General features: G+C 45.7%; 1 protein-coding gene across 2 annotated transcripts in view; it reads right to left on the bottom strand.

Annotated features, from left to right (window-relative positions):
- Nucleotides 1–6,950: 6,950 nt before the first annotated feature.
- The window catches only part of trim101 (tripartite motif containing 101), a 28,336-nt gene continuing 18,917 nt past the window's right edge, over nucleotides 6,951–16,369 (bottom strand). For both annotated transcript variants that reach the window (XM_052484567.1, XM_052484566.1), the window contains exons 7-11: nucleotides 15,558–15,580; nucleotides 15,159–15,283; nucleotides 14,493–14,986; nucleotides 10,289–10,424; nucleotides 6,951–7,792 (exon numbers count right to left, since the gene is read on the bottom strand). In XM_052484567.1, coding sequence (XP_052340527.1) covers nucleotides 10,338–10,424; nucleotides 14,493–14,986; nucleotides 15,159–15,283; nucleotides 15,558–15,580 — 729 coding nt within the window. In that variant the 3' untranslated portion in view covers nucleotides 6,951–7,792; nucleotides 10,289–10,337. The remainder of the gene's footprint in view (nucleotides 7,793–10,288; nucleotides 10,425–14,492; nucleotides 14,987–15,158; nucleotides 15,284–15,557; nucleotides 15,581–16,369) is intronic.

The following is a 16,369-nucleotide window of genomic DNA, read 5'->3' as shown; positions in this document are numbered from 1 at the left end:
CTTTAACCACACTGCTAACATAATGCCAAAACTTAAACCTACAATTAAGAACAAATAGTTTATTTTTTGTTTTAATTATTCTTTTCGAGACACATTTGACATTGTGGCTGTGGTAACTAGTGGAACCCCCTTTTTTTCCACCTTCTTTTTATCCTATTCAAACGTTTTATTGGTCGCATGCGCATACTTACCAGATGTTATTGCGGGTGTAGCGACATGCTTGTGTTCTGAGCTCCAACAGTGCAGTAATATCTAACAATTTACAACAATACACACAACTATAAAAGTAAAATAATGGAATTAAGAAATATATAAATATTAGGACCAGCAATGTCAGAGTCCAGAGTATGAATGTTTATATATATATAAACAGTGCCTTCGGAAAGTATTCAGACCCCTTGACTTTTTCCACATTTTGTTACATGACAAACTTGTTCTTAAACTGATGAAATAGTTTTTAAACCCTCATCACCCCAATTGATTTACTTTTAATACAGAAATAGCACACTTACATAAGTATTCAGACCCTTTACTCAGTACTTTATTGAAGCACCTTTGGCAGCGATTACAGCATTTAGTTTTTTAGGGTATGACAGATACAAGCTTGACAGTTTCTCCCATTCTTCTCTGCAGATCCTCTCAAGCTCTGTCAGGTTGGACAGGGAGTGTTGCTGCACAGCTATTTTCAGGTCTCTCCAGAGTTGGTTGATCGGGTTCAAGTCTCTAGGCTCTAGCTGGGCCACTCAAGGACATTCAGAGACATATCACAAAGCCACTCCTGCGTTGTCTTGGCTGTGCTTAGGGTCGTTGTCCTGTTGGAAGGTGAACCTTCTCCCCAGTCTGATAACCTGTTCCTGAGCACTCAGGATTTCATCAAGGATCTCTCTGTACTTTGCTCCGTTCATCTTTCCCTCGATCCTGAATAGTCTCCCAGGCCCTGCCGCTGAAAAACATCCCCACAGTATGATGCTGCCACCTCCATGCTTCACCGTAGGGATGGTGTCAGGTTTCCTCCAGATGTGACGCTTGACATTCAAGCAAAATAGTTCAATCTTGGTTTCATCAAACCAGAGAATCTTATTTCTCATGGTCTGAGAGTCCTTTAGGTGCCTTTTGGCAAACTCCAAGCAGGCTGTCATGTGCCTTTTACTGAGGAGTGGCTTCTGTCTGGCCACTCTACCATAAAGGTCTGCTTGGTGGAGTGCTGCAGAGATGGTTGTCCTTCTAGCTCCACAGAGGAACTCTAAAGCTCTGTCAGAGTGACCATCGGGTTCTTGGTCACCTCCCTGACCAAGGCCCTTCTCCCCCGATTGCTCAGTTTGGCTGGGCGGCCAGCTCTAGGAAGTATCTTGGTGGTTCCAAACTTCTTCCATTTAAGGATGATGGAGGTCACTGTGTTCTTGGGGACCTTCAATGATACAGGCATTTTTTGGTAACCTTCCCCAGATCTGTGGCTCGACACAATCCTGTTTCGGAGCTCTACGGACAATTCCTTCGACCTCATGGCTTGGTTTTTGCTCTGACATGTGCTGTCAACAGTGGGACCTTATATAGACAGGTGTGTGCCTTTCCAAATCATGTCCAATCGATTGAATTTACCACAGGTGGACTCCAATCAAGTTGTAGAAACATCTCAAGGATGATCAATGGAAACAGGATTGAATACACCTTTTGGTCTCATAGCAAAGGGTCTAATACATTGCTATGCAGATTTTATTGACAAAATAAATATAAACATTTCTAAAACCTTTTTCACCCTCCTTCTGTGAGACCAGGTGGCGACATTTGGACTTCTCCCCATGTCTGGCAGACCCATATCAGTGTGAAGATGACGGATCACCACCTGGCTGGGTGTCCCACGATGCCTGAAACATCGGCCTCTATGGCAAGACCTTGAACTACTCTTCCAAGTCCCGGGGAAGTACAAGTGCCTAAAGTAAGACTTCAGATGACATTGAAGGACTCGACCAGACCATTAGCAAGTCCCCTGGACAACATCCATTGTGTCCAGAGCGCTAAGAACCTCAGCCCTGAGAACACCCTGACGTTCATTGTGGGAATATCCAGCATGGAAGAGGAGGCTTTGGCCTGGCAGCAAGCAAACCAACGTTCCATAAGGCAACAACATCTGAACGCAGGAAGCTGGTGGTCGAGGAGGTGCCTAATCCAGGCACTGCAAGAAGTGCAAAGGCTGTCCCTTGCTAAACAAGGGCAATGGACTGCAAGGCCTGGAGGGATCAACTGGAGTGAGCTTTGCCAAATGGAAACATCAGCTTCATCAACTTCCTATGATGTGCTTCATCACCAAAAAATCTACATCAATGGTATGGCCTCTCGACCTGCCCCCTCTGCCCACTGGCTCTCAGGCATATAATGACAGGTTGCAGACCAGCCTCTCACAAGGCCGCTACACCTGGAGGCAAGACCAGGTCCTCAAGAGCCTGGCTGGAGCACTTGAGACCAAGAGGGTGCAACCAATTCATTACCTCCAAAAACAAGCAATCCCGTCAAAACAACAACATTCATCCGGGAGGGGGACAGAAAAGGCCCAAGTATCCTCCTACAAAGCCAGAAACTGGACACCTCCATGGCCCTACACTGGAAGATGCAAGGGCAACTCATTTTTCCACCTCCACCAACTGGCCAGACATGGTACTCTGGTCCCCTTCCACTGTGTACATCATAGAGCTCACAGTCCCGTGGGAAAACTCTGTTGAGCCCAGTCAAAAACTGCGTTACGCAGAGTTGGCAGCAGACCAATGGTGGCTGGAACAAACTCTGGCCAGTTGAAGTGGGATGCAGAGGATTCGCTTCTTCCATCATCAGGTTGCTGAAAGAACTTGGAATCACCACAGGCTCTGCGGCAGACCGTCAGAGCAGTTTCTCAAGCAGCTGAAAGAGGCAGCCAGTGGATCTGGATCAAGGAATACTTGCTGGGCTATAAATTATTATTATTATATTATAACTTCATGACCCCCACCCCACCTGAGAACCCAATTCAGATCCTATTGAGGAGGGCATATGAGGTATCCAGCTGGATGTCTCAGGGAAGAGGACGCCCCTGCCTTGCATAGTCCCGTGGGACATCTTAATTGGGCATAAGGACACAAGCTAAGGCTTGATTACTTAAATGTAAATGAGGGTGTTTAGTGATTAACAGGATGCACCCACTGAATACACACTACTGAGGATGTGTCCCAAAATCATCTTACCCCAGTCTAAGAATAAACTCCCATGCCACTGAATAAGGCAAATTTTGAGTGATTTTATTGTTACAATGGACAGTTTTTAACATCTCGTCCCGTTTTTAAAAACCTTTTGTCACTGGGGTATTGTGATGTCATTATGGGGTATTGTGATGTCATTATGGGGTATTGTGTGTAGATTGAGCAGGGAAAAAGTATTCAATCCATTTTAGAATAAAGCTGTAATATAACAAAATGTGGAAAAAGTGAAGGGGTCTGAATACTCTCCGAATGCACTGTAAGTATTCACAACCCTGAGTCAATACTTTGCAGAAGCGACTTTCACAGCGATTACAGCTGTGAGTCTTTCTGGGTAAATCTCTAAGAGTGATTACAGCTGTGAGTCTTTCTGGGTAAGTCTCTAAGAGGTTTCCACATCTGGATTTTGCAACATTTCCCCATTATTCTTTTCAAAATTCTTCAAGTTCTGTCAAATTGGTTCTTGATCATTGATAGTATTCAGGTCTTGCCATAGATTTTCAAGTAGATTTAACTTAGTGTGGGAGAAGTGGAAAAATAGCTATCTATCAATAATGGCAAACCGCATTGACAATTTAGATGGAAAGCTACTGAGGATGGTAGCTGACTCTGTAGCCACTCCTATCTGTCATATTTTTAATCTGAGCCTAGAGGAAAGTTTTTGTCCTCAGGCCTGGAGGGAAGCCAAAGTAATTCCACTACCCAAGAGCGGTAAAAGCTCTTAGCAAACTGTTGGAAAACAAATGCAATGCTATTTCTCTGTAAACAAATTAACAACAGATTTTCAGCTTGCTGATAGAGAAGGGCACTCAACATGCACTGCGCTAACACATATGACTGATGATTGGTTGAAAGAAATTGATAAGAAGTTTGTGGGAGCTGTACTGTTAGATTTCAGTGCAGCCTTTGATATTATTGACCATAACCTTTTGTTGAAAAAACATGTCTCCCATATCGTGGATATAGAGCTATCTATCTAATAGAACTCAAAGGTTTTTCTTTAATGGAAGCTTCTCTAATGTCAAACATGTAGAGAGTGGTGTACCGCAGGGCAGCTCTCTAGGCCCTCTACTCTTTTCTATTTTTACCAATCACCTGCCCCTGGCATTAAACAAACCATGTGTGTCCATATATGCTGATGATTCAATCATATACACCTCAGTAACCACAGCTAATGAAGTCACTGAAACTCTTAACAAAGAGTTTCAGTTTGTTTCGGAATGGGTGGTTTTAGACTTCAGCAGAATCTGGTAGTGAATGGTGTGGCTGTTGAACAAGTTGAGACTAAAATGACTTGGCGTTACCTTAGATTGTAAACTGTCATGGTAAAAAAATGTAGATTCAATGGTTGTAAAGATGGGGAGAGGTATATCTGTAATAAAGAGATGCTCTGATTTCTTTGACACCACACTCCAAAAAGCAAGTCCTGCAGGCTCTAGTTTTATCTCATCTTGATTATTATAAGCTGCAACTGGCCCAGAACAGAGTGGCATGTCTTGATCTTCATTGTAATCAGAGGCCAGTCCTTAACAATTATAAGCATACCCATAACATAATGCAGCAACCAATACGCTTGACAATATGGAGAGTGGTACTCATAACGCGTGGTATTCAGGACAAAAAGTTAATTGCTTTGCCACAATTTTTACAGTGTTACTTTCGTGCCTTGTTTCAAACAGGATGCACGTTTTGGAATATTTTGACTGTTCAAGACATCCTTCTTTTCACTCTGTCATTTAGGTTAGTATTGTGGAGTAACTACAATGTTGTTGATCCATTCTCAGTTTTCTCCTATCACAGCCATTACACTCTAACTGTTTATTGTCACCATTGGCCTCATGGTGACAATAAACTGAGTTGTTTCCTTCCTCTCTGGCAACTGAGTATATTTGTAGTGACTGGGTGTATTGATACACCATCTAAAGTATAATTAATAACTTCACCGTACTCAAAGGAATATTCAATGTCCGCATTTTATTTTATTTTTATTTTAAAAATGTCTAAAAACGCAATTCCACTTTGACATTATGTGGTATTGTGTGTAGGACAGTGATCCCCCCCCCCAAAAAAGAATTGCAATTTAATCCATTTAAAATTCAAGCTGTAGCACAACAAAATGTGGAAAAAGTCATGTGACTCATTTCTGTATACAGGGATTAACGAGTAGAGTGAAAATGACAACTTATCATGCATCGATGCAACGCCAGAACAACAAAACTAGATATGCTAAAGAGAATTTCCCAACAGATAACACACACACTGGCTAGACCCTTCATGCATCACATGATAATAATATATATTTAATCATATCTACCCAAACACATACTGTACATGAGCACAATAACTTACAGTGCGTACCAGATTTAAGACCTGCAAAATGGTCGGTGAATATTGGGTATGCTTTTCTCTGTGTGCCTGGGAAAACACGTTCAGCTCTCGGGTCTTGACGTTAAAAATCATTTAATTAGAAGAATTTGACATTATTGACATTTCTCCAACTTGGCCTTGTCTCTGTCTGGCCTGTCCCCTCTGTAACCATGATGGATCAGACAGGCCCTCTGTAACCATGATGGATCAGACAGGCCCTCTGTAACCATGATGGATCAGACAGGCCCTCTGTAACCATGATGGATCAGACAGGCCCTCTGTAACCATGATGGATCAGACAGACCCTCTGTAACCATGATGGATCAGACAGGCCCTCTGTAACCATGATGGATCAGACAGACCCTCTGTAACCATGATGGATCAGACAGACCCTCTGTAACCATGATGATTCAGACAGACCCTCTGTAACCATGATGGATCAGACAGACCCTCTGTAACCATGATGGATCAGACAGGCCCTCTGTAACCATGATGGTTCAGACAGACCCTCTGTAACCATGATGGATCAGACAGACCCTCTGTAACCATGATGGATCAGACAGGCCCTCTGTAACCATGATGGATCAGACAGGCCCTCTGTAACCATGATGGATCAGACAGGCCCTCTGTAACCATGATGGATCAGACAGGCCCTCTGTAGCCATGATGGATCAGACAGACCCTCTGTAACCATGATGGATCAGACGGGCCCTCTGTAACCATGATGGATCAGACGGGCCCTCTGTAACCATGATGGATCAGACAGGCCCTCTGTAACCATGATGGATCAGACAGGCCCTCTGTAACCATGATGGATCAGACAGGCCCTCTGTAACCATGATGGATCAGACAGACCCTCTGTAACCATGATGGATCAGACAGGCCCTCTGTAACCATGATGGATCAGACAGGCCCTCTGTAACCATGATGGATCAGACAGGCCCTCTGTAACCATGATGGATCAGACAGGCCCTCTGTAACCATGATGGATCAGACAGGCCCTCTGTAACCATGATGGATCAGACAGGCCCTCTGTAACCATGATGGATCAGACAGGCCCTCTGTAACCATGATGGATCAGACAGGCCCTCTGTAACCATGATGGATCAGACAGGCCCTCTGTAACCATGATGGATCAGACAGGCCCTCTGTAACCATGATGGATCAGACAGGCCCTCTGTAACCATGATGGATCAGACAGACCCTCTGTAACCATGATGGATCAGACAGGCCCTCTGTAACCATGATGGATCAGACAGGCCCTCTGTAACCATGATGGATCAGACAGGCCCTCTGTAACCATGATGGATCCATGATGAGACCCTCTGTAACCATGATGGATCAGACAGACCCTCAGACAGGCCCTCTGTAACCATGATGGATCAGACAGGCCCTCTGTAACCATGATGGATCAGACAGGCCCTCTGTAACCATGATGGATCAGACAGGCCCTCTGTAACCATGATGGATCAGACAGGCCCTCTGTAACCATGATGGATCAGACAGGCCCTCTGTAACCATGATGGATCAGACAGACCCTCTGTAACCATGATGGATCAGACAGACCCTCTGTAACCATGATGGATCAGACAGACCCTCTGTAACCATGATGGATCAGACAGACCCTCTGTAACCATGATGGTTCAGACAGACCCTCTGTAACCATGATGGATCAGACAGGCCCTCTGTAACCATGATGGATCAGACAGACCCTCTGTAACCATGATGGATCAGACAGGCCCTCTGTAACCATGATGGATCAGACAGACCCTCTGTAACCATGATGGATCAGACAGACCCTCTGTAACCATGATGGATCAGACAGGCCCTCTGTAACCATGATGGATCAGACAGACCCTCTGTAACCATGATGGATCAGACAGGCACTCAGTAACCATGATGGATCAGACAGACCCTCTGTAACCATGATGGTTCAGACAGGCCCTCAGTAACCATGATGGATCAGACAGACCCTCTGTAACCATGATGGATCAGACAGGCCCTCTGTAACCATGATGGATCAGACAGGCCCTCGGTGGTACAGACAATCTCTTCTTCATTTCTTCTTCTTAGAGAGAGTGTTGAGCCAGGAGGAAGAGAAGCTGAGATGAGGGGTCTCATTGGAGGAAGGAGAGGAGGGTGGAGGAGTGGGAGGAGTGACCACCTGCCTGTGGTGTGGGGTTCTCTGGCCAAGGCACAATCTGGACAGAGAAAGGAGATGGACAGATGCCTTCAAATGCAAGGTACTACAGATAAGGAAGCCTCATCTGTTTAGGCCAATAAGCTACTGAGAAGGTCACGTAGGCTATTCAAGAGAGCACACCGAGAATGCATTATATGGAGACACAGAGAGATGCTTACATGGAATTGTTCAAGTTTTGTTGGAAAAACTTGTCAATAATCAACTGACTGGCTTTCTTGATGTCTATAGTATTCTCTCTGGTCTGAGATCTGGTTTCCACTCAGGTTATGGATGTGTCACTGCAACCTTAAAGTTCCACAATGATGTCACCATTGTCCTTGATTCTAAGCAATATTGTGCTGCTATTTTTATTGACTTTGGCCGAAGCTTTTGATACGGTAGACCATTCCATTCTTGTGGGCTGTCTAAGGAGTATTAGTGTCTCTGAGGCGCCTTTGGTCTGGTTTGTTAGCAAATCTGCTGTCTCAGCTGCTGCCTGTCACCAAGGGAGCACCCCCAAGGCTCGATCCTAGGCCCCACGCTCTTCTCAATTTACATCAACAACATAGCTCAGGCAGTAGGAAGCTCTCTCCTCCATGTATATGCAGATGATACAGTCTCATGCTCAGCTGGCCCCTCCCCAGATTTTGTGTTCCATGCTCTTCGACAAAGCTTTCTTAGTGTCCACAAGCTTTATCTACCCTGAACATTGTTCTGAACACCTGTAAAAACAAAGGTCATGTGGTTTGGTAAGAACAATGTCCCTCTCCCCACAGGTGTTATTACTACCTCTGAGGGTTTAGAGCTTGAGGTAGTCACCTCATACAAGTACGTGGGAGTATGGCTAGACGGTACTGTCCTTCTCTCAGCACATATCAAAGCTGCAGGGTAAAGTTAAATCTAGACTTGGTTTCCTCTATCGTAATCGCTCCTCTTTCACCCCAGCTGCCAAACTAACCCTGATTCAAATGACCATTCTACCCATGCTAGATTATGGATACATCATTTATAGATCGGCAGGTTAGGGTGCTCTCGAGCGGCTAGATGTTCTTTACCATTCGGCCATCAGATTTTCCACCAATGCTCCTTATAGGACACATCACTGCACTCTGTAAACTGGTCATCTCTTTATACCCGTCACAAGACCCACTGGTTGATGTTTATTTATAAAACCCTCTTAGGCCTCACTCCCCCCTATCTGAGATATCTACTGCAGCCCTCATCCTCCACATACAACACCTGTTCTGCCAGTCACATTCTGTTAAAGGTCCCCAAAGCACACACATCCCTGGGTTACTCCTCTTTTCAGTTCGCTGTAGCTAGCGACTGAAACGAGCTGCAAAAAAACACTCAAAAAGGGACAGTTTTTGTGAGAGCACAAGACAGCATCACAAGTCCTTGACCACAAGCTTCCAGTTGGGCTGAGATAATAGAAGAGGGTTGGGGACTTGGACCATATGGGAACCATAGATAACAAAAGAGGGTTGGGACTTGGACCATATGGGAACCATAGTTACGAGATAGCGGCAGCAACTCAACTGTGAAGACATACTAGACCAGAATGCACCATTATATAATGTTTTATTTTATTTTGTGCGATTAGGTTTTGAGTGGAATTATTCTCACAAAACAACATTACACAAATATGGTACTCCATTACATCCTGTCTTAGTCTTTCTTACATTCCTACCAGCGCCAGCAGCCAGACTGACTGCCTGTCATGCCCCTCTATAGCCACTAGGTGGCATCATTAGTAGTGCTGTTGGGGGGCTAAAATGTGCGTCAACGCTCTGCTCCCATCCCTCCTGTCCCGTTCCTGTGGTCCCGACCGAAGGGCTTAGATCCTAGTAGAGGGGAGGTAAACAGAGATGGATAACCAAGTGGAGGGGAGTATCATGAAACTTCTCTCTCGCTGAAAGACCCGCTGCTTTGCTTTTTGTTTCCTCAGTCAGATGGTAACCAAGACAACAGAAAACAAAACAAATCTGACGACGTCATCAAAATACATCGGCTCGACATTGTAAGTAGTCACAACCAACACTAAAAGCCTTGTTGCAGCGAAAATACTTCTCATCTTTGAAAGACAAACCATGATTGCCATCTGCAGGTAGAAACATCTAGTTCAGATTACAAGTCAAACAGCCACTAAAAACATCCGTTTGTTGACCACAAAATGATGATTCCAAGCCTTTAATTGTTATGGATTGCCTGTCAATTTTTCCTCAGTTCCATGCTAAACGGTCAATATTCGCAGATAAAACTCCTGGACCAATTGTATTTCTTTCTTTCCCAGAAGAAATACCCATCGCCAACATCCCCAAACATCCCAGGGACATGATGTGACGGTAGTTATTCATACAGTGTCCTAGAATAGGAGTGCTGATCTAGGATCCGGTCCAGATAATCTGATCATCTTATTCATTATTATCCAAAATACCAAAACTGATCCCAGGTAAGCACCTCCTAAACTGAATACCCTGCAGAGTCGCCCCTCCGTGCTACACCAGACCAGTACCTTAGTATTATCAACCGGGTTGTAGTGTGAATCCTGCTGCTGTTCTCTGCTATATAAAAGAAAGGCTCTTGATGTGGGCCCACACAGTCTGGAGCATGATCACCAGAGCCAGGATGAAGAAGAAGAGCGTGACAGCCTATAGGGAGAGAGAGATGGATGGAGAGATGGAAATTATGAAAGAAAAGGGTAGAAAATTATACAAAATTGAGGAAAAAGACTGACAATGACAGAAGTGGAGTGGGGTTGGAAGGACCATTTACAACACAGGGGGCCATTCACAACACAGGGGGCCATTCACAACACAGGGGACCATTTACAACACAGGGGGCCATTCACAACACATGGGGCCATTCACAACACAGGGGGCCATTCACAACACAGGGGCCATTCACAACACAGGGGCCATTCACAACATAGGGGACCATTCACAACACAGGGGCCATTCACAACACAGGGGCCATTCACAACACAGGGGCCATTCACAACACAGGGGGCCATTCACAACACAGGGGGCCATTTACAACACAGGGGGCATTTACAACACATTTTTTATTTATTTTACCTTTATTTAACTAGGCAAGTCAGTTAAGAACAAATTCTTATTTTCAATGACGGCCTAGGAACAGTGGGTTAACTGCCTGTTCAGGGGCAGAACGACAGATTTGTACCTTGTCAGCTCGGGGATTTGAACTTGCAACCTTTAGGTTACTAGTCCAACACTCTAACCACTAGGCTACCTTGCCGCCCCACATGGGGCCATTCACAACACAGGGGGCCATTCACAACACGGGGGCCATTCACAACACAGGGGCCATTCACAACACAGGGGCCATTCACAACACAGGGGACCATTCACAACACAGGGGGCCATTCACAACACAGGGGACCATTCACAACACAGGGGACCATTCACAACACAGGGGGCCATTCACAACACGGGGGGCATTCACAACACAGGGGGCCATTCACAACACAGAGACCATTAAGAACACAGGGGGCATTCACAACACATGGGGCCATTCACAACACAGGGGACCATTCACAACACAGAGACCATTAAGAACACAGGGGGCATTCACAACACAGGGGCCATTCACAACACAGGGGGCCATTCACAACACAGGGGACCATTCACAACACATGGGGCCATTCACAACACAGGGGACCATTCACAACACAGGGGCCATTCACAACACAGGGGCCATTCACAACACAGGGGCCATTCACAACACAGGGGCCATTCACAACACAGGGGACCATTCACAACACAGGGGCCATTCACAACACAGGGGACCATTCACAACACAGGGGGCCTTCACAACACAGGGGTCCTTTCACAACACAGGAGGCCATTCACAACACAGGGGGCCATTCACAACACAGGGGGCCATTCACAACACAGGGGACCATTCACAACACAGGGGGCCTTTCACAACACAGGGGTCCTTTCACAACACAGGGGCCATTCACAATACAGGGTCAAAGCTATCAGAAACCCTCCATAAGTAATACAGGTGACAGAGTGGAGGCAGTGACGGCCATGTTGACTGGAGGACTGACTGGGTGAGGAAGAGGTGGATGTGGAGCTGGTGGTTTGTGATTGGTTATCATGGTTGAGTTGGTGTGGAGGTGGAGGTGGGGGCCATACCCCCCTGGTTGCAGCTCTCTCCCCCAGCCCAACCAAGGACACAAACCCATGGGCGTCCCCCTCCATGAAGCCTCCCAATACCTGCCTGCTCTGGACAGGGCTGGTACACATCCACAGAGGTCTGGGTTGGGGCAAGATAGGGGGATACTGGGGTAGGGGGATACTGGGGTGGTCGAGCCTGGGCTTGAAGTGGGAGTAGAGCCTGGGGCGGGGGTTGGAGTAGAGCCTGGGGATGGAGTAGAGGCTGGGGCTGGGGTTGGAGTAGAGGCTGGTATTGGGGTTGGAGTAGAGGCTGGGGTTGGAGTAGAGACTGGGGCAGGGGTTGGAGTAGAGGCTGGGGGTTGGAGTAGAGAGTAAAGGCTAGGGGTTGGAGTAGAGGCTAGGGCTGGAGTAGAGGCTGGGGCTGTGGTTGGAGTAGAGACTGGGGTTGGAATTGAGGCTGGGGCTGGAGTAGAGGCTGTGGCTGAGGCAGGGGTTGGAGTAGAGACTGGACACTGACTCTTTACTCTGTTGTCTGTCTGGACATTGACTCTTTACTCTGTTGTCTGTCTGGACATTGACTCTTTACTCTGTTGTCTGTCTGGACACTGACTCTTTACTCTGTTGTCTGTCTGGACACTGACTCTTTACTCTGTTGTCTGTCTGGACATTGACTCTTTACTCTGTTGTCTGTCTGGACATTGACTCTTTACTCTGTTGTCTGTCTGGACACTGACTCTTTACTCTGTTGTCTGTCTGGACACTGACTCTTTACTCTGTTGTCTGTCAGGACATTGACTCTTTACTCTGTTGTCTGTCTGGACACTGACTCTTTACTCTGTTGTCTGTCTGGACACTGACTCTTTACTCTGTTGTCTGTCTGGACACTGTGACTCTTTACTCTGTTGTCTGTCTGGACACCGTGACTCTTTACTCTGTTGTCTGTCAGGACACTGACTCTTTACTCTGTTGTCTATCTGGACACTGACTCTTTACTCTGTTGTCTGTCTGGACACTGACCCTTTACTCTGTTATCCGCCTGGACACCGTGACTCTTTACTCTGTTGTCTGTGGGGACACCGTGACTCTTTACTCTGTTGTCTGTCTGGACACCGTGACTCTTTACTCTGTTGTCTGTCTGGACACTGACTCTTTACTCTGTTGTCTGTCTGGACACTGACTCTTTACTCTGTTGTCTGTCTGGACACTGACTCTTTACTCTGTTGTCTCTCTGGACACTGACTCTTTACTCTGTTGTCTGTCTGGACATTGACTCTTTACTCTGTTGTCTGTCTGGACACTGACTCTTTACTCTGTTGTCTGTGGGGACACACTGACTCTTTACTCTGTTGTCTGTGGGGACATTGACTCTTTACTCTGTTGTCTGTCTGGACACTGACTCTTTACTCTGTTGTCTGTCAGGACACCGTGACTCTTTACTCTGTTGTCCGTCTGGACACCGTGACTCTTTACTCTGTTGTCTGTGGGGACACCGTGACTCTTTACTCTGTTGTCTGTCTGGACACCGTGACTCTTTACTCTGTTGTCTGTCTGGACACTGACTCTTTACTCTGTTGTCTGTCTGGACACTGACTCTTTACTCTGTTGTCTGTCTGGACATTGACTCTTTACTCTGTTGTCTGTCTGGACATTGACTCTTTACTCTGTTGTCTGTCTGGACACTGACTCTTTACTCTGTTGTCTGTCTGGACATTGACTCTTTACTCTGTTGTCTCTCTGGACACTGACTCTTTACTCTGTTGTCTGTCTGGACATTGACTCTTTACTCTGTTGTCTGTCTGGACACTGACTCTTTACTCTGTTGTCTGTCTGGACATTGACTCTTTACTCTGTTGTCTGTCTGGACACTGACTCTTTACTCTGTTGTCTGTGGGGACACACTGACTCTTTACTCTGTTGTCTGTCTGGACATTGACTCTTTACTCTGTTGTCTGTCTGGACACTGACTCTTTACTCTGTTGTCTGTCTGGACATTGACTCTTTACTCTGTTGTCTGTCTGGACATTGACTCTTTACTCTGTTGTCTGTCTGGACATTGACTCTTTACTCTGTTGTCTGTCTGGACATTGACTCTTTACTCTGTTGTCTGTCTGGACACTGACTCTTTACTCTGTTGTCTGTCTGGACATTGACTCTTTACTCTGTTGTCTGTCTGGACACTGACTCTTTACTCTGTTGTCTGTCTGGACATTGACTCTTTACTCTGTTGTCTGTCTGGACATTGACTCTTTACTCTGTTGTCTGTCTGGACACTGACTCTTTACTCTGTTGTCTGTCTGGACACTGACTCTTTACTCTGTTGTCTGTCTGGACACTGACTCTTTACTCTGTTGTCTGTGGGGACACACTGACTCTTTACTCTGTTGTCTCTCTCAAAGAGAGAAATGGTTAGGGCAACAATACAATTAAGTCCTTTGTTCTCACTTTTCTGTATTATTATTCATATTCTCATAACATGTCTGAAATTAATTCATGTATGTAACATAACATGTAGCAATTACTTTTTTTTCTTCTCCAATTGGCGAGGAAATACATGTCATGTATAGCGTACTATACCTGTTGTGTATTTAAGCCCCGTTGGTCACAGAACTCCTCCTTCTGCAGGTCTGCATCATACCCCTCTGCTTGATCCCTGACCTCCTCTGTCAGCTCTGCTGGGTCCTTCAGTCCCCAACACTCTCCCACTGTCTTCAGCTCCAACACAGGCTCTGCATCCAGGACCTGACTGGATGCTGACTCTGGTTCTAGAACTTCCAGCGGCTCTAGAACTGTCACATGTTCTGGAAATGCTACTGGTTCTAGAACTGTCCCATGTTCTGGAACTAGCTGTCGCTTTGTCACTGGCACCTGCTCTGGTTCTGTCTGTAGTTCTTCCTCTAGCACTGGCTGTGGTACTGATTCTGGCTCTAGTTCTTGCACCAGTACTGGCAGTGCCATTGGTTCATGAACTGTTGCTGGTTCCAGAACGGCCTCCGGTTCTAAGTCCAGAACTGGTTCACATTCTGGTTCTGGTTCTGCCTCCTCAGGAACCTCCTCTCCCTCCTCCTCCTCTACAATGAACAGAGACAATAAAACAGGTTAGGTGTGTCTTCTCTTACTGATGATTTGGAATATCCACACAGAACATCAGTAGAACACACTGATGGCCACTGGGGCTCTGGCTAAAAGATAGTGGTGCTCTATATAGGGAAAATAATGATAGTTCAGATGCAGCCACGGTACCTTTGATGAAGTCCAACTTGTACAGAGCCCTCTTCTCTGCGTTGAAGTTGACTCTGTAGTGGTCCATGTTCTCATAACCAGGCTCCAGGGTCTCCACGATGCAGGCACTGGACGCCACATTCACCCTGGCAAGGAGATGGGGATATAAACGAGGCAGCACAAACACAGAGAGAAGGATAGAGAGAAGGATAGACAGAATGTGGGACAGACAGAGAGTTTGAATGAGACGGAAACAAAATAGAAAGACTGCAAAGTATTGATCAGTAGAATGTCCCAAACCGTTCCAAACTTCTAACAAATCGTACTTCTTATTAGTTACTAATTATTAGTTACGTCTTATTAGTTATTTATCATGAGTTACTTATTATCAGTACCAGATTAAAAATAAGACTCACTCACTTTACAATCAAGTCTTTTGCAATCTGAGAAAAAGGGAAAAAGACCAAATTATTAAAAGAAATTAACGTAAAAGATAGATAACAACAATTCCAGTATGAAATATGTTTTCAAAGTCTTTCAAAGTCAATATTGTATTGTATTGTATTGCATCCATCAATATTGAGTTAATATACATCTTCGGTCACAGTCTTCATGTACCCACAATAACAATCTGGACGTACCCCAACCAAAAACCCTGGACGAACGGAGATATCCGTACCATGCTGAGAGCATTCACTGTCAGCAGAATGAACCCCGATGACTCGGTGACGCACCACGCGTACAGGGCAAGCAGGTACGAGGTCCGTAAATCCATTAGGGACTCAAAAAGACAATAGAGACTCAAACTTGAATTGATGTTCGACAATTTCGACTCGGATGTGGCAAGGACTACAGACTATCACAGAATACATAGGCAAATCCAGTGGTGTGGTTCCCACTGAAGCCTCCGTCCCAGACGAGCAAAAAACACTCTATGCTCGCTTCGAGGTAGACAATACCAAGCCATCCAGGAAGAATCTCACTGTTCTGGACGACCAGGTGCTTTCATTCTCCGAGGCTGGTGTGAGGAAAACTCAAAAAAAAAAAAAAAAAAAGAGTGTAGACTCACAAAACCACCAGCACTGATGGAATCCCTGGTCGCGTCCTCAGGGTGTGTGCTGACCAACTGGCGGGCGTCTTCTCAGACATCTTTAACCTGTCCCTGTCTAAGGCTGTAGTCCCCACCTACTTCAAGGAGACCACCATCGTCCCAGTGCCCAAGAAGAACTAAG

The sequence above is a fragment of the Oncorhynchus keta genome, chromosome 28 (assembly GCF_023373465.1).
Source record: "Oncorhynchus keta strain PuntledgeMale-10-30-2019 chromosome 28, Oket_V2, whole genome shotgun sequence".
Taxonomy (NCBI): Eukaryota; Metazoa; Chordata; class Actinopteri; order Salmoniformes; family Salmonidae; genus Oncorhynchus; species Oncorhynchus keta.
Note: the sequence above shows the minus strand (reverse complement) of the source record. Positions and strands in the feature narration are given on the sequence as shown.